We start from the raw sequence: 18986 nt of genomic DNA, 5'->3' as shown, positions 1-18986 counted from the left end.
AGGAGGAGGATATCCGTCTCACCCTGCGCACCTTATCCCGGGGCCGCATGCTGCACTCAGGCGGGGCCCCCGAGGTCGAGGGCAAGATCGAAGCCGAGGTCGGCGGTGCCTCGGTCGTCGAGACCGAGGGAGTCAAGACCGAGGTCGGAGCCCCCGAGGCCAAAGCAGTCGAGGTCGCAGCCTGATGCAATTGTTCGAGGGCGCCCGACAGCTCCGTGGAAATTAACACTTGGAGCAGGTCTTGGAACGCCGGGATCCCCACCATGGTCGGCAGATCCGAGGCCAGGGGATGCTCCCTGGAGGGCGACCTCGGTCTCGAGTATTCCCTCGGGGCATGAGTGGCCGGAGTCCGGGGCGGGGCCGAGGACGACCCACCCGCCGCAGCGGAACTCGAGGATGGCTTCTTCGACGACCCTGGAGTCGGGGATGGAAAAGAGGACTTACCCGAGGCAGGTTTCGTCGGGGGCGTCGGCTTCGAAGTCAAGGTCGAGGCACGCAGCGACGCCGAGGTCAAGGCCGGGGCCGAAGTCGAGGCCTTTCCGGACGCGGAGTCAACTGAAAAAAGCTCCGCCATCTTGGCGCGGCGTCGACGAAGCGCTCTAGCCTGAAGAGTGGAACACCTGTCACAGGAATTTGTTGGGTGTTCGGGTCCCAGGCAGAACAAGCACCACCGGTGGGGGTCAGTGATCGAAAGCAACCGCTCACACCGGGTGCATTTCTTAAAGCCCGTCGAGGGACGGGACATGAAAAAATAGTGGCCGGGAACGAACGAGGTCCCGCGGCCGCGGCTCACGGGAGCCCCCGGAGCCGAACGGATGGAAACAAAAACTTTTTTTTTTTTTTTAAACGAAAAAACGACGGACTAACCGAAAAAACAAGAAAAGAAGCACAGCGACCGAGCTAACGAACCCAGACGCGGTGTCAGAAGGCTTGAAACAAGAGCACAATTTCCACAGGGCTTCTGGCTCCGCGGAAGAAATTGAACTGAGGACCACGAGGTGGGATGTGCCCTCTAGTGGGCAAGAAGGCATGCACATGCGTGGTGCAGTGTAGCAAACTTGAAACTTCAATCAAGTTTGCTTGAAAAGCTGTCCGCGCTGGGGCTCCGTAGATGACATCACCCACATGTGAGAATATCATGCCTGCTTGTCCTGGGATAACAATCCCTTTTGAAATAATCAAGGTGGCATAAAGCAAAATCATCTATAATTTTTTTTAAATAATTGTAATTCTGTACCTGTGGAGGGGCATAATAATAATAAAAAGTCTAAGTCCCCTTTTGGCCTAAGGCCCTAAATGTTGAAAGTAGAAGCAGGGAAAATGTCCATTATAAAAAAAACTGTCCAAGCCCTTCTGCCCCGGTGAGCTGCGACCTCCCTCCCCCCGCCGATTACGATCGGGCCAGGAGGGAGCCCAAGCCCTCCTTGCCAGGTGACCCCATACCCCCAACCCCCACTAAGATACAGGCAGGAGGGATTGGGCATCTCTCCTGCCGCGGGTTGCGGCAGTTCGGGTAGAGGAGCGATTGCATCGCGGCAGTGGAGATGAGCTATCTCTCCTGCCGTGATGGTTGCGGTGGGGGTGGGTGGGTAGGTTGCCGGGCCGCTGAGCTGATCGCGCCAGCTGCCATCAGCCCCTTTTTCAGCACTTATACCTGTTTTGACTTGGTTTAAGTCAAAATGTATAACTGCCGACTAGGCAACCTGTGGAAAGGTTTGGTTATACCTGCTGTACGCCTAGGTGTAGGTTGGCCCACCTCCCGCCCTTTCTCCTCCTCTAAAAACGCCTCTTTTCGCTCTATGGGTTTAGAGGCAGGGGAAAGGCCTAAGCTGGTTGTAGATACGTCTATGGGTACTTGTACGATCAGGCTTTTGGATTGTCCAAGTACCCATTTAGGCCACTTTTTAAAAAAATATTATGAGCCCCTTAGTGTGATTAGCTGGTTTATACAATAATCACACTGAGGGTACTCTATTAGAATTCTAAAAAATAATAGATGATTTTGCTTTAGGCCACCTTATATGTTGATTATTTCTTCATTTTGATACTCTGAGAGTTGCCTTATTGGGTTTTTATATGGATTTTGGAACCTCAACCCGCAACGGAATATCTATCAACCTAGGAGGGGAGGTAGAAAGGATACTTGATAATGCTTCCTTTCAACGATCTTCTCTTATGAAGCCACGATGCCCTCATTTGAAACTAGAACTCACCCCAAATTGACCTTATCACCTTCATTTCTTATTGTACTTTACCACCTCGTCTGCATCCTTTACACCTTGCGTAGGTCGCTTGGTGAAAGAGAGCAAAGATTTGGGCTTTTTTCCCCCGCTCCGGGAACGGCGGCTCAGCGTAGTCGAGCTTTCGTAGCTTTTGAAGTCCGTCGAGAAGGTTCTTTGGCGGTTGAGGGGAACGAGCGTTTTGGCGGCGGGTAAACGGTTAACGTCTCGCGCAGGAGGACGGAGACGTCGGGCGGCGCTCATTGGCCGGCCCCTCCCACCAGCCGCGCGCAGGGGGCGGGGCCGGCGGCCGCTGGCAGGGCAGCGGCGCGTGCGGGCGTTCCGGGGCTCCGGGGGAAGCATGCGCGTGCGGGCGGGAAGATGAGGCGCGGGCATCTGCTGCTGCCGCTGCTGCTGCTCGGGGCCTGGGCCTGGGCCTCGGCCGCCTTCAAGGAGACGGCCTTCGTGGAAGTGGTGCTCTTCGAGTCCAGCCCCGGCGGCGATTACACCACCTACAGCAGCGGCTTGCAAGGCCGCTTCTCCCGGGCGGGGGCCACCCTCAGCGCCGAGGGCGAGATCGTGCAGGTAGGTGGTGGAGGGAAGCCTTTGTCTGCCTCCCTCAAGGTCACTTCCCCCGAGAGACCCAGGAAACGACTCGGGACACAAGTTTCTCTGAACTGCATGAATTGCTGCCTCTTCTCCTTTTATCCGTGGACAACCGCGGGGAAACGCTCTTGCAAGGTGTGGCCCACGGTTATCCGCGGGGGAGGAAATGCTCTCAGAATGCCCAGGGACCCAGGACCTGCGGCTGCTTTACTCCTCCCCCATCCCACTTCACGTCTAAGGTGAATTCATGTTTCTCTAGCAAGTGTGCGCTTGTGAGCTATAATTGGGGGAAAAAAGAAGACAGTGTGGAAGTGGATGCATGAGTCCAGAGTCTGTTACGAAGAAAGACTGCTTGACAATTTCGTGCCAGGTACATCTGTGTTTCCTTGATTTTGGGGTCCAAAAAACGCACTAGGTTTTATTTTTTTCATGTACAATCATCATCTCTCCCTTCCTCTTTCCTTTTTCTCCCCTACATGTGCAGCATCTTTCCTCCCCTCTCACCCATCCCCATGTGCCTTCCCTCTGCAGCAACTTTCTATCCTCCCTTGAGCAGCCCCCCCTCCATGCAGCCAAAGCCCCGCTGACCATCTCATCCTTCCATCCGAACCCCGTCGACCGCGAGACCTACTACCTCCCTCCACAGAGCAGCATCTGCAGCACTCTAACAGGCTGCTTCATGACCTTCTCCCGCCGGGCCCTTCCATGTGCCGCATTGCTGATGACATCAGTGATACGGCAGAGGGAATGCCCCGGCAGGAGAAGGCCACGAAGCAGCCTGTTAGAGTGCTGCAGATGCTGCTCTGTGGAGGGAGGTAGTAGGTCGCGCATTAGGCTTGATGGATATTTGGTCTGACCCAGTAAGGCTATCCCCCCCCACACACACACACACCACAGTTGTACATCACAGGTTTCGGTGGGGAAACTGGGTTCAGTAGTTCACCAGTTTTGTTAAGAGGCAGCGCCTTTTGCTTCGTGTCCTAAGTGGCTGAATAATTTTGTTTGCTGCTGAATATTCCTTATGGTTTTGAATTTTGGCGTGATGCTTGGCCATACGTTCTCATGTGTACGTACAATTGTTTTGTACTGTTCTGACCACTTCCCTTTTTTCTTTTAATATATATCCAGTATGAATGTATGTGTGCGCGCAAACGCCCGCTCTGCGGTCTTTAGTTCTCTGCCTTCTTGTTCCAATTACAGCCAGTTGTCTCAGGGCTTCTTTCCCTGTGGTTTTCAGTGTAGAAATTCTTTGGCAGGGACAGAGCAATAAAGCTACGAAATGGCACTGGAGTCTGCCCAGACTGTCCCCTGGGCTTACTCTGAATACAATATTTACTTCCACTACCTGTCGCTGCCCTTCCTTAAATCACTCTGCTGCTGATCTCAGCCTAGGGGCGCACGTCCACTGCTGTCACCTCTCTGCCCCATTCAGACCTCTTTTTGGGCTGCAGCGAGTTCTTAGGTTGTCTTTTTATATTTTTTTAGAAAAAAAAAGCTCTGTGGATGCCAAAGTTTCCTTGGCTTGTAGAGATGGTTATGTTTCAGAGATGCTCAGGCTGTATTTGTTCACCAAGATGCCAGGTTGGAAGTAGGTTGATTTTTAAAAATGCTCGTTTGACTAGGGAAGTGGCTTGTAATCATATCAGACCTTCCAACCCTTTTGTATTTTGTTGGTCAGGTAGTGTTCTTTGATTTTTGCACTTGTTCTTATTGTTTTATAACACTATTTTCTCTCTACTTAGACTAAACTTTTTTTGTTTATTTTTTGCGGTACACTTCTCCCTTCGTATTCGCTGTGATAGGGGATTAACAGAAGTGCAAATAACTTTTTTATATGTTGATCACTGTTTTCTATTAAAAACCATCGTGAATATGGTGAAACCGCGAATAACATGGTGGGAAACCTGGCCTGTTCCTGAAGGAGAGGCAAAACACGGTGAAGAAAGTGCTGGGAATCAGCGATTTCTCTATGCAAGCTGACGTAATTTGGGGGAGGAGCCAGAAAGCTAAAAACCGTGAATAATTGAAACCGCGAATACGGAGGGAGAAGTGTATATCCAAATAACTTGAGCTTGTAGGAGAGAAGAGAATTCCCCAGGGCAAGTCTGCAGATCTGGAGGGGGGGGGGGTTTTTGAAGGTTTTACGGAATATGTGCAGGGGTCTTGAGTGTGGAAGAAAGTGGGTTACCCCAAATGCTAGAATCTATGGCTTCCTTCTTTATCCTATAGGGAAGAGGGTAAACATGACGTTGGATCCTTTTTTTTCTCGCATATTTAAGAGATTGCTGTTAGCTTTGTGATGTGGTTCTTCTGAGATCATCTACTCAAACATAGAGAAGAACTGGAAGAGCGGTCAATCCCATACCATAAAGTCACTCAAGTGATGAAATGCCGTTTTAATCGGAGTGTCTCCAAAGGGCCATGTTTTCAGACCGTGCGGCAAGTCTGTGGTTGTGTGGTTGGTGTTCAGCCTTTTAAAAATGATACACGTGTGTGCACTGTGTTTTGAAAACATGCTGTGGGCACTGAGAACCTGCATACTTTGTGTTATGATTTATTTTTTTTTTCTACATGGAAGCAGGTGCAGACTTGAAAATAGCACCTGTGTTGTAGTCTCTGTCCCTCTCCCAAACCAGTTCTAGATGCAGTTTACAATTAAATGTCCATAAAATGAAGAAATGAAACACTGTAATACCACCAGGCAGAACACTTGAAACAATATTCTAAGGACACTCTTACATGGGTCATTCCTGCACATTAAGTGGCCAAAATTCCTGTTTTTGGTATTAGTGGCCATTTTAAGCAAGATTAGCACCTGTCTTACACAATGGGTGGTGAGAGGGCTGTCATGACAAAGTAGCGCAGAACATGTCCACTCTCTGCTCCCTGCACCCAAAGAAGTAACATGGCAAAATTACTGCAGGAGCTTCAGGGCACCCACGGCACGCCATCTTTTGCTGCGGTAAGCGTGCTTTCCATTTTATTGAGCAAAGCAATCGTACAGTCGGACTATTATGTCTGCTTGAGTTCTGTTGATGTTTTGGGGGCAAAGCTAGATAAGTTCTTTCTGAACACGGACGTAAGCAGGTAGGGCTAGTCTTTGACTGGAGGGCCACCACGTGAGTGGACTGCTGGGCATGATGGACCACTGGTCTGACCCAGCAGCAATACTTATGTTCTTATGTCCCATGATGTTTTTATCAGTAGGTTGTGTTTTACTCTTGCTTAAGATAGTCCTGCTATGGCTGGGTTTCTGAATGTGAGTTTTAGTCAAAATATTTAATATAACACTGTTTAGTAACAAAGTTGTAATATTTTTAGTGCTGCCTTCACTTTGACAGGCCCACCGAATATGGCAAAATCTCCCTTTGCTCCCCAATCCCATGGCCATTAGCAAGTAAAGTCGCAGCACCATCTGTAAAGTATCCTATCGTTTACCACAAGATTCGTGGCTCCTGAGACCTTTAAGCATCTCTGTGTTTTCTCCCAGGTCTTCCTCTTGTCCCAATTCTTTTTCCCAGACAGTTATATATTTTATGGGTGAGGCTCCTGGTGACAACAGAGCAGGGTAACTTTTGGGTATGCCTCCTTCCTCCCCCCCACCCAATCAGAGGAAATAGATCCGGAAGCCAACTTAACTTGCTTTCTGTCGCGGGAAGTCTGACTTGTCCGTAATGAAACGTATCTTTGTGATCGAGGCCATATTCTTCCCCATCATCCTACAATTGCTCCAGTTATTACACTTGAGGCTTTGTATCGGTTTTGCATCATGAGAGTTTGTTAAAAGAAAAAGTGACCTACCCAGAAGAATCTATACTTCCATCCCTAGCTCCCGAACAGAAAGCCAGGGTGCCAATCACAAGGGTCTGTCTCCGATCAAGCACTGCTCCAACTTCATCTGGACCTTATGAGCATCACTCGGCCTTTCAGCCAGTGTCCTCAACAGTATGTAAAAATGTTCCATTAGAGCTTACAGAGAAACTGTGTCAGTAGCGAGATGGGCAGCAAGAAAAAGTAATTTTGGTGCCATCATTTGACGACACAATCCTTCCAAAGCCAACTCACATTCGGCCTTTCCCAGTGATCTAGCCACCCCCATATCCTTATATGACAGACTGACCCTGCCCTGAAGCCTCCCAGATCTCAGGATGCACTGCATGGGCCTGGTGTGGCCATTTTTGAAGATGGTGAGCCAGAGGCTAGGACAAGTTGGTAATGGTATCACTCCTACCTTTTCATTTAAAATGCATGGGGTGTGGGCTTCAGATATTTTTTTTTTTTTTTTGGGTGGGGGTTACCCCTATGCCACCAGTGACCTTATTTTATTTATTTTTAATGCTGTAGGATGGTGCAGTTGGGTCGGGAGATCAGTCCACTGGACACTGACAGATAGGGGGAACGCTTCATAGTGAGCAGAGGATCACTACTATGGTTTTTTTTTTTTTTTTTAAATGGGGTTTTAATTTGCATGTTCATAAAGTATGGTAGCAGATTTTTTTTCACATTTAATTTCACAGTAGAACTGGCTTTACCATGTGTGTGTCTTTCTGTTTTGGCAAACCCCCTCCCCGGGTTAACTGCATTTACACAGATTTACTCTCTCCCCCTACCTCTGTGTTTATAGCTTCAAGTTGATTGTTCTGCTATCTCTTCTATCCCTTACAGGACTCTACTGCTTCTTCATTTATCATTTCTATAGCACTGAAAGATGTACGTAGCGCTTTACATTTAACAAGCAGTTCCTGCTCAGAAGAGCTTACAGTTAATTTGTACAGACAGACAAGACATATGGGGTTGGGGGAGTTTCTTTCTTGCAGAGAGAATGATACGATGGACATAGGTATCTTATGGTGAGTGGGAGTAAGGTGTTGAAAGCAGCCTTGAAAAAATGTTTTTTTAGCTTGGATTTGAATATTTCTAGAGACGGAGCTTGATGTATTGACTCAGGCGGTCTGTCCCAGGCATACAGCGCACGGACCTCCGTCTGAAGTTGGCAGTGGAGGAGAAGGGTACGGATATGAAGGACTTACCCGATGAGTGGAGGGGACATAAGGGGAGATGAGTGAGAAGAGGTATTAGAGGGCTGCAGAGTGGAAGCACTTATAAGAGGAGTTTGAACTGTATTTAGAAATAATAATAATTTATTTTTTTGTATACCGCCATACCCAGGGAGTTCTAGGCAGTTCACAACAAATAGATGAATTACATACAGTGCGATTGAAAAAGAAGAACATAGCAAGGCAATCGAAAGGTCAAGACTAGTTTACATTGACAATTTAGGGATGGGGAACCAATGAAGTGCCTTGAGTAGAGGGGTAATGTGAACATAGAAGCTCTGGTGGAATAGTCGTGCAGCAGAATTTTGAATGGATTGAAGTGGGGGAGAGATGGTTGAGCGGAAGCCCTGTCGCTGCACCATGCTCAGTCCTTGTGGCTTCAGTAAGGTGTTGTAATGTTTTTCCTAGGCATTAAGCCAGGAATTTATGCCCTGGGTGCCCTCCGTCAAAATATCTAGTGGCCACAGTAACCTGGAGCCCTGCTGGAAAAGTTAATGTTTTCCCCAAAGGGATATGACTTGGGGGTGGGGAAAACAGCCGATTGCCATGATGATAATTAAAGCAGCAAAATCTACCTTTTTGGCACCTAAAATTTAAGAAAATTCTCCTTTGGTTACTTTAATAAAATTATAATCTAAAACCAGGGGTGGGCAATTTGGTCCCTTGAGAGCCAAAGGCAGGTCAGGTTGTCAGGATATCCACAATGAGTCTCTTTCAATTGAAAGGAAACTCCAATCTAAGGGAATACTTTTTTACAGAAAGGGTGGTAGATGCGTGGAACAGTCTTCTAGAAGAAGTGGTGGAAACAGAGACTATCTGAATTCAAGAAAGCCTGGGATAGGCACGTGGGGTCTCTTAGAGAGAGGAAGAGATGACGGTTACTGCAGATGGGCAGACTGGATAGGCCATTTAGCCTTTATCTGCCATCATGTTTCTATGAATATGTATGAGATGGATTTGCATGCACTGGCTCCTCTCATTCATATTTATTGCGGATATCCTGAAAACCTAACCTGCCTGTAGCTCTCGAAGACCGGAATCGCCGACCCCTGGTCTAGTGGAATGAAAGGTGAGCCTGTGACTCTTTGAAAGGAAGAGACTAAGAAACCCTAGTGCTGGTTTTAAATGTAGCTCGCAGTTCCGTACAGAAGATGAGCACGTGTTGGGGAAGGTGTACAGATCATGCCCCCCTCAGTCTTAAGATACTTGAGGCCCCCGTGACCTGTGGCACTTCGGAGGTCTGACTCTGCAGTATGCTGTGTAGCTCAGTCTTTGGAGTTACCTAGAGCTGATAATTAATATGCACAGAAAGTCCAGTTTAATTGTGACTATTTTTCTCTTCCCTTTCCCCTCCCACTATTTTTAATCTAATTACGTCATCACCTTATTCCTTTGTCCATAGAGTGCTAGATAGTGATGGGGGAGCGTGAGTAGGCTGCACCCCTCCGTTTTACGTCATCCTGTAGCTGGGGATTTGCAGCTTATTGAGTCCTTGATTATAACAAATGGTCTGCCAGTGATGCCGAGGATGAACCATCCCAGAGGGTCGGATTGAAGGCCAGAGGCTGGAAATCTAAAAAGGTTCGTTCTGAGAGTAGCTTTGCTTTAGGAATGAAAAAAGCAGCATGAAATATTTGTCTCTTCTTTGGAGTGAATTCTCTTATTTTTAGGAAGGCATTAAAGTCTTTATTCATGAAATATGTGTCTAAGAAATGTGGTTTTCTTTTGTTTGTTGGTTCTGTAATAGATAAATACTGATGTAACTCCAGGCTAAGTGACCTTGTTTCTCATTGTAATCCGCGTTGAACTAGCATTGGGAATGTAAGGGATGTTTTATTATTCTTGGAATGAACACAATATGGATAAACTCTCTCCCATAAAGTACTTGCAAAAAAGCAGGGATAAGAAATGGGGGTAAAGGGAGGCAGAGCACACAAGGGTTTTTTAATTATTTGGACCACTCAGATTTTCTTGGCCTTGTCTCTTAAGTGAAAGATGAGACTGAATGCAAGTGCGACACGCTCCTAAGGGGCCTTTACTAAGGCGCTCTATGCCAAAGCATTCGTATATCAAAGTTCCCAATAGGCCATAATGCAAACTCAGACGATTTGTTCCACAACCAAAGATTGCTATGGTGGCCCAGGGGTGGGTACCTGCCTTTGGGTGCCGCAGCCCCTTCAACAGGGTGGCTTCCTTCCCTCGGGATCTCCGTGCGGCTGCCCTCCCGCTTCAGCTGATACCTCTGCCATCCGCCAGCGCCTCCTGGCTCCCGATTCTTTAAACACTTGTCCCCCCCCACCTTTTACAAAACCACGCAAGAGGTTTTTAGTGCTGGCTGTGCTGCTCCAATGCTCGTAGGATCAGCACATTCAGTATGCCGGCTGGCGCTAAAAACATCTCATGTGGTTTTGTAAAAGGGGGATGGGGTGGGGTTAGTCTGACCTTTTGAAAATAAATTTGTCCCGGGTTGGCTTTATTTGGTTGCAAAAATTTAATCCTAACTTATTTTGAAAATGGGGATCATCCAGTTTTTACGTCGTCTTGCAGTAACACCTGTCAATAATAGTAACTTATCAATAATAATAAAATGCTAGAGGCGCATGCGCTCTTGAAAATTCATGAGCGGTGACGCCGTGAGGTGTGCTTCTGTGCCAGTCCTCACGGTGCCTGCGCGTGACTGTGCAGAAGACACCAGCGACTCCTCCCTCCCGCTCCTCTTCAAAGTGGCCTGCTGAGGTTCACCAGCCGCTGTAGCGAACCTCGCAAGCCGCTCTTCACCTCCGTGCAGAAGAAGGAGTCGCCGTGTCACCTCCCGCCCTCACTTGCCGCTGCCGCCGCTGATCCTCCTCTTCAGAGCAGCCTGCAATTGTGGCCGGTTTTAAAGAACCTCGCAGGCCGCTCTCCAGCTTCAGTAGCACGCTCCCTCTGATGCACGGGATCGCGTCAGAGGGAACGTGCTACTGAGTTAGCGAGCAGCCTGCGAGGTTCGCTAAAGCCAGCCACCACGATTGCAGGCTGCTATGGTGAAGAGGAGCAGGCCAGAAGATGCCTGGATGTTGGGAGGGTAAGAAGGGAATCAATACTGGGAGCCAGGGGGAAAGGGAAAGGGGGCTGCTTTGGGGGGAGGGGTGTGCTGGGGGGAGACAGAAGGGGCCATGGATAGGAAGAGGGAAAGGAGGCTGCTTTGGGGGGGAAGGGTGTGCTGGGGGGGAGACAGAAGGGGCCATGGAGAGATAGGGAGAGAGAAACGGGGCTGCTTTGGGGGGAGGTGTGCTGGGGACAGACAGCTTTGCTCGGGGGGGGGGGGAGACAGAAGAGGACCATGGAGAGACAGTTAGGGAGAGGGAAAGGGGGCTGCTTTGGGAGGAGGTGTGTCCTGGTGGCAGACAGCTTTGCTCAGGGGGGAGGGAGACAGCGGCCAGGGAGAGAGAGAGAGAAAGAAACACAGACAGACAGACAGACACATCTATTCTAGCACCCGTTAATGTAACGGGCTTAAAGACTAGTTGACCTATATTTAGTTTTGGTTTATTTGAAAAGACATTGAGGTCCCTTTTTTTCTGGACACAGTATAAACCGCACTTGTGTGTAGTAGGTGTGCGCTTTCCTCATCAAATACACAGGTATCTGTAGTACTATATTCCCTATAGGGCTGGTGTCCTTGTGCATGCCTCAGTGGCAGTGATTTGCTTGGAAGAGTCGTTGATTTGATCAACATCTTTTCTGTAGTGCAACCAAAGTGCTTTGCATTTATTTTCTTAGATACAGTTCCTTTCTCTCCTGGGCTCACCGCTTAGGAATAAGTAGTCTAGAAATTTTAGAAATAAATAAAATAAAGTTTTTGTCATATTGACAGGTTGTTTTATTGCTCAGATATAAGGAGCGATGGTGGGAATTGAACCCAGTTCCCCACATTCTCAGCCCTTTGAATGTGATTTCTATCATTCTGAATAATTCGATGTGCACCTCAGTCCCACTACTACTACTTATTTCTATAGTGCTACCAGACACATGAAGCGCTGTAAATTAAACACACAAGAGACGGTCCCTGCTCTAAAGCATTTACAGTCTAATTATGACAGACACAGTGGACAAAATGGTGACTCTGTAGGGAATTACAAAGGGATGAAAGGGTGGAGGACAAATATGGTGCTTTTCCAGTTGGTAGAGTTAATTTATTTTATTTATGTAGTCATTTATTTAGCCCATCCCCCAAAGGAGCCCAGAACGGGTTACAGGAATAAATTCATAGCATGGGTACGACAAATTTTAGTGAGACATACAGCAATTACAATATAGACATAAACATGCAGACTTAGTGGATATAGGGTGGTTGAAATTGCAGCATTTTCAGTGTAGCTATACTAGGCAGCTTTTCTTTGCAGGTGGGTGCATCTTTGTTGTCGGAGAATGTGGTAGTAATTCAGATTATATTTGCGGTGGCATGCGAGTTCTAGCGAGATTCTGTGTGGTATCGTTGGGATTGCATCCGTCCGGGGTGTAGACGTGGGTCTTCAAGGAGCTGGGTTTGTAAAGAGGAAGGTTTTCACAGCTTTTCTGAAGTTCCAAAGACTGTCTAGTGATCTAATGGATCGGCGGGGGGTGGGGGGTGGGGGATGATGTGTCACATTCTGGGTATTTAATGAGAATATCGGGCTGTCTCAGACGCGAGTGAGCAGCCTGGTGGCAGGACCAGCCATTTTTCTGTTTGGGATCTCAGTGATCCAGCATTCTCTAAGAAGACTTAGGCTATACTTTCCAGAAAACTAAACCTTAGCACACCAACAAATACATGGAAAGTCCTTTTAATTTTCTATTCTATACTTTATTGAATAAATATGGTAGATTTTTTATTATTGGAGGTGGAGGTGAAGATTTGAACAAGAAAAGCTATGTGACCAAAGCAAGAGAATAGTTGGACAGTAAGGTGTTCCAGAGATGAAATGCTAAATTATTCTTGCATGTTTAAATGGAGTCCTCCCCTGACTCCACTTCTAAAATACATGCTCTTAAAACGTAGGTGTATTTACAGAACATAAGAACTTCGTATTTATGGAAATGGTTAGGCCACTGCCTAGAATTACCCCCAACATGTTGCTCATATGCATGAATAAGTTGGACTGGCGCCAATCCACCATTGGTAGTTTGTGAACTTGTTCAAAGCCCAGCTCTGCTGGGTTTCTCGATCCCAATCTCTGACAATATGTTCTCCATCTTACCATATCCTATATAATAAAAGCTTACCGGCGCATGTGCTGTTAAAACAGCGTGATCCCTGCCGCTGAGGTGTGTGATCCGTGGCCGTGTTCCATTTTAGAACCCGGTGGCAGGGAACATTCTGGCCACTCTCACCCTCACTCACCAACCGGAAGCGCAGGCAAGCTCTCTCCCTGCCCGCGTCCTCGGCAGGGAACATACCTCCCACCCTCGCTCACCGCTGCTGCTGCTGATCCTCCTCTTCAGAGCAGCCTGCGATCATGGCCGGCTTTAAAGAACCTCGTAGGCCACTCTCCAATTTCAGTAGCACGTTCCCTCTGACGCACGGGATTGCGTCAGAGGGGGCGTGCAACCGAGTTGTAGAGTGGCCTGCGAGGTTCGCTAAAGCTGGCCACCACGATCGCAGGCTGCTTTGAAGAGGAGCAGGCCAGAAGACGCCGGGATGGAGGGAGGGTAAGAAGGGGATCAATACAGGGGGAGAGGGAAAGGGAAAAGGGGCTGCTTTGGGGGGAGGGGTGTGCTGGGGGGAGACAGAAGGGGCCATGGAGAGATAGGGAGAGGGAAAGGGGGTTGCTTTGGGGGGGAGGTGTGCTGGGGGAAGACAGAAGGGGCCATGGAGAGACAGAGAGAGGGAAAGGGGGCTGATTTTGGGGGGAGGGTTGTGCTTGGGGCAAACAGCTTTGCTCTGGGGGAAGACAGAAGGGGCCATGGATAGACAGAGATAGGGAAAGGGGGCTGCTTTGGTGGGAGGGGTGTGCTGGAGGGAGACAGAAGGGGCCATGGAGAGATAGGGAGAGGGAAAGGGGGCTGCTTTGGGGGGAGAGGTGTGCTTGGGGCAAACAGCTTTGCTCTGGGGGGAAGACAGAAGGGGCCATGGAGAGATAGGGAGAGGGAAAGGGGGCTGCTTTGGGGGGAGGTGTGTGCTGGGGCAGACAGCTTTGCTCGAGGGGGAGGGGGGGAAAGACAGAAGGACACAGACAGCGGCCAAGGAGAGAGAGAAAAGAAACACAGACAGACAGACACATCTATTCTAGCACTCGTTAATGTAATGGGCTTAAAGACTAGTCATTGAATATAAGTTGAGACCTCCATTTTTCCCCCCAAAAGGAGGAAAAATGGTTGATTCAAATATAAGATGGGGTTTAATATTCAGGTGCCCTGCCAGGATCTGCACCCAGCGCCCCCTCCCTCCCTCCTCCCCCTGCTAAGCTCTGCACCCAGCCTCCTTCTCTTCTTGCCCTGCCAGGCTCTGCACTCCTGTCTTCCATCCCAGCTGCATAAAAAAACACCCCTGTTCACTACTAGATATACACCGTGCTGTACACATTATATGCAAGTACATTCTCTGTTCCTTGGGGCAATAGAGGGTTAAGTGACTTGCCCAAGATCACAAAGAGCTGCAGTAGGAATCAAAGCCTACTGCACTGAGCATCTGGCTACTCCTCCATTCATGAATCTATACAGAGGAATTTATGATCATTGTCTTAGTTTCCATTTTTTTTTCTGAGTTTGCATTGCACACTGAGCTGAGGATTTTGATGTATTACTCACAAGGACTGTTGATCCTTTTTCCTGGATGGTGACTTCTAATGTGAATCCAGCATTGGGGTTTGTACTTGCTCTTGTTAAATTTCATCTCCCGATTTGGCTCCTTCCTCGCTCCTTAGGAACAGCAAGTGATGGGATCCTGGGGTCATATCGATAGCCAAATTTGTTTGAAAAATTTGTAATTGCTGATAATGGTTGGGATATACCCCCAGTGGATTCTGCTCCTTGTTCTTCTGCAGCCCCTCAGGGTCCGCTTGATTTTGAATGTTTGTATTTCATCTTTGAATCTGATAAATTCACTCTGTGCTCCTTTTTCAGTCCATAAAAAGTTAACCAACACCGTCTTGACTCAGATCCCTGGAGAACACCACTATTTATTTCTTCCCATCAGGCAAACTTGCCATTTAGTTCTGCTCTTTGGTGGTATTTCTGAGATGCAAACTATGTACTTTACGGGTAGCACAAGTAGGGAGTCCAAAGTGCAATTCTTTTTTTTTTTTTAGTCTTAGTTTATTTATTAAAGTTTTCAGTAACAGAAAAACATTAAACAGTGGTATACAAACTTATTAACACTTGGTTATTTCTGATTCAGAATGGAATATTTGGTCCTCCTTATATAAATCTTCCAAATCGGCATCTTCTGTCCAATCCATGTTTTTCTATTACACAGAGCATTGTGGACCCCTTTACATTCCCACCAGATTAATCCTACCTTCTCTAAAATGTGTTGGTCTTATGGCTTCTCCACAGGTCATTTGAAACATCTCATTTTAGAATGCTCACAAATACATAAATATTGCAGGGATGTTTGGTTGACGATTACTACTGTTGTTTCAATTTCTGATCCCTTATCCCTTCAAATAATCCTTCTGAAAGGCATTTCAAATCACACTTGCAAAAAAAATTCTTGTTTTTTGTTGGACACTCTTTTAGTAATTGCTTTAAAAGTGATTTATGCCTCTTGGAAGAGTCTTTCATAGGCTACCCATGTTAGATGGTGGAATTTACTATGTATTACATATCGTTATGAATGCTATTTAGGTAAGAGAAATCATTCTTCTGTTTCTTATTCGGCCTTCCAAGAGACATGGTCTGCTTTACAGGACTATATATCATTATCTCCTAATTGTTCGAACTGATATGTTTCCATGTGCAATTCTTGTTGTGTGTAGGTTTTGAGGCATGATCTGGGGACATGTGGTAGCATAGATTTATCATCTTATAAAAATAAGTATCATTAACAAACCTTCAGAATGTTCTGGACAGTTCCTGTGACAGACAAATGGATGACCACATCAAAATTTAATAATGTGGTGGTCAAAAGTGGAGTGAACTTGAGTGGAAGAATGTGAAAAACTAGAATCAAAACTAACAGACTAGAGATATGATACTGAAATAGATAAATGATTTCACTAAACAAGGGCCAGAGTGTTATGGAAGAAACCTATAATCAAATTACAGATAAAGTACATGAAAATGTGAGGAGAAGTTCTGGATAACCGAAAGCATGGGAATAATACATCTTAGATGAATCCTGCACAACTGCTAAGGCAGCTGGGAGAGAGATTGTTGGATGGTGTAGAAATAGAAAGATTGAAAGTTAAGCTGAAAAGCTAGACTTCTAACAGATCAGAATTTCAAGCCCTGCCACATCCAGGAGTAGAGAGCTTTAATTAAAACAAGAAATCCAATTTAAAAATGCATGGACGATTCTCTATATAGAGACAACAAAAAGTGGAGTCCCAGGAGTATTCCAATCATGGCGGATAAGAGTATTAAAAGTTAAGTAAAAAACAGTCTCTATTACTAAGTCCGTGTTCTCTCTCTCTTTTGCTCTCTTGTAGTTTGTTGACTATATGACCCCTGAGAAAGGCTCTACGTAGCCAAACCACGGCATGTGTCAAGTCAAGAAAGCTAGCTTTTTTTTTTTTTTTTTTAAAAAGAGCAAGAGAACGAAAGAGAGAGAGAACACGGACTTAGTAATAGAGACTGTTTTTTACTTAACTTTTATTTCTCGATGTGACCTTTTTTTGACTCGACACATGCCGTGGTTTGGCTAGGTAGAGCCTTTCTCAGGGGTCATATAGTCAACAAACTACAAATAAAACACAAAGGTACACGTAAATTTAGAACGTATCTATATAATAAAATGCTAAGCGCCTGCGCACTCTTACCACGTGCTTCCCTGATCTGTCGGGCTGTGGCTGCAGGAGTGCGCATACGCGCTTAGGGTTTTTCCCCCTGTAAGACTCTTTGTCATCGGCGTCTTCGCCCCCCCCCCCTTTCCCGGCACACCTGAACCCCCTTTCAGCCTCCCATCCAATCCTCCCACCGCAGTCTGACCCTCCCATCCGACCCTCCCTTCCCACGGTATGGCCGGCTCTCTTAGTCCCTTGCTGCCGCTCCTCTTCCCTTCCCACGGTCCCGACAAACCTTCTGACTCCAGCAGCAGCCGCCGCAGCACTCTAAACACGCTGCTTCGTGGCCTTCTACTACCCTGATTTGCTCTGCCCGTCTCTAATGATGTCATCAGGGACACGGCAGAGCAAATCAGGGCAGTAGAAGGCCGCGAAGCAGTGTGTTTAGAGTGCTGCGACCGCTGCTGGAGTCAGGAGGTTTGTCAGGACCGCAGGAAGGGAAGGGGGGGCGGCAAGGGACTAAGAGAGCCAGCCAGACCGCGGGGACGGTGTGCGGCAGCTTCAACAGCGTGTAGGCGGGCGGCGCGTGAAGGTGGTGGCAGTTTTGCTCAGAGGAACGGCTGGAGGGTATCGTGCCGGTGCTGCAGGTGTCCCATGCAGGTAAAAATTCTCAAAGGAGGGGGAGAGGGAAAGGGGGATGCTTTGGGGGAGGGGTGTGCTGGGAGGCAGACAGCTTTGCTTGGGGGTGGGGAAGACAGAAGGGGGGCCACAAAGAGACAGGGAGGAACTGTAGGGGGAGAGGGAAAGGGGGCTGCTTTCTAGCACCCGTTAATGTAACGGGCTTAAACACTAGTTTAGCATAATATACTATGATGCTATGATGAGTTTGAAATATACAGTACAGTAAAACCTTGGATTGGAAGTAACTTGGTTTGCAAGTGTTTTGTAAGACAAGCAAAACATTTTATTAAATTTTAACTTGATAGTCAAGCAATGTCTTGCAATACAAGTACATACAGTATACACACATCACAACTGAGCCGATGGTTCTTCTCTCTCTGACGCTGCAGGATTGTAGTGACTGTTCCAAATGAGCGAGATCTTGCAATACAAGTACATATAGTATTTTATCCTGAAGTTTTTGGGTTGTGGAATGAATCGTCTGAGCTTCCTTTTTTTCCTATGGGGAAACTCGCTTTGATATACGAGCGCTTTGGATTACAAGCATGCTTCTGGAACGAATTATGCTCGCATAACAAGGTTTGACTGTATAATGAAAAAGAAACAGTGAACAAAAAATTGATATGTAAATCATGCCACGATGAGGGTGAGAAATCAAGAGCCCCAAAAAATCATATCTGAAGAGTTTATGGGACTAGTTGGAAGGATGTCATAAGAAGTGAGAATTGTATGGAAGTGATTCTCTCCAAAGTGTACAGACAATGGAAATATGTGTCAAAATAAACTGAGCAGTGTGAAAAAGATTAAATGTACGATCTAAGTGAACAGACATAAGATTATAACACAAAACCACCTGCTAGGGCCCATTTAGGGTGTTGAATATAAATGCCCCCCAAAAAGTGAAAAGAATCGCATGTAAAACTTTTGCAATGTTGAAAACAAAAAAGTGCTGAGAATACTGCCAGCAAAAAACCAAAAGTGAACAAGTAGAAAAGCAAAGATGCCAACGTGGGTAAAATAATTTGAAAGTGTGACCATGAGGCTCTGAGCACGACTAGAGTACTTAGATAAAGGGGCTAGAAGAATAGGCTAGGCCATGGGTTGACATACCTCAAAAACCCGTTGGGTCAGGTAAAGCACTGCAGATTAATCAAACGCATATGGAATTAATTAGGAACGGTTAAAACCCAGAGCCAGTAGAACTGATGAAATCTTCGTTGTGCTGTAGGTTAAAAGCGAGATGAAAAATAAAGTGGCAAAGACCAATTTGTGTGGCTGTCGGTGTACCTCAAATTGTGAATATAATTCAACTCTGAACGATTCTGCGGCAGACTTACCGCCATCAAAACTGAAAGTAGAAACCGTGGTTCAGAGCGCTGTTCAATAGGAATTAATGTGATGACGCCAGAGAAGCAAGCTGTATATTTTGATTGGCCAGGATATCGGAATATTGGCAACGCAGATAAAAGAATAAAACATTAAAAATATGAAAAATGTAACTGCTAAAAAAACAAGTGCAG

The 18986-nt window shown here is 46.8% G+C and overlaps 1 protein-coding gene across 1 annotated transcript in view; it reads left to right on the top strand.

The window, feature by feature from the left end:
- Positions 1-2420: 2420 nt before the first annotated feature.
- The window catches only part of ZNRF3 (zinc and ring finger 3), a 283323-nt gene continuing 266757 nt past the window's right edge, over positions 2421-18986 (top strand). The window contains exon 1 of the mRNA XM_033955185.1: positions 2421-2804. Coding sequence (XP_033811076.1) covers positions 2601-2804 — 204 coding nt within the window. The 5' untranslated portion in view covers positions 2421-2600. The remainder of the gene's footprint in view (positions 2805-18986) is intronic.

The sequence above is a fragment of the Geotrypetes seraphini genome, chromosome 8 (genome assembly GCF_902459505.1).
Source record: "Geotrypetes seraphini chromosome 8, aGeoSer1.1, whole genome shotgun sequence".
NCBI lineage: Eukaryota > Metazoa > Chordata > Amphibia > Gymnophiona > Dermophiidae > Geotrypetes > Geotrypetes seraphini.
This window is presented reverse-complemented; position numbering and strand designations above follow the sequence as displayed.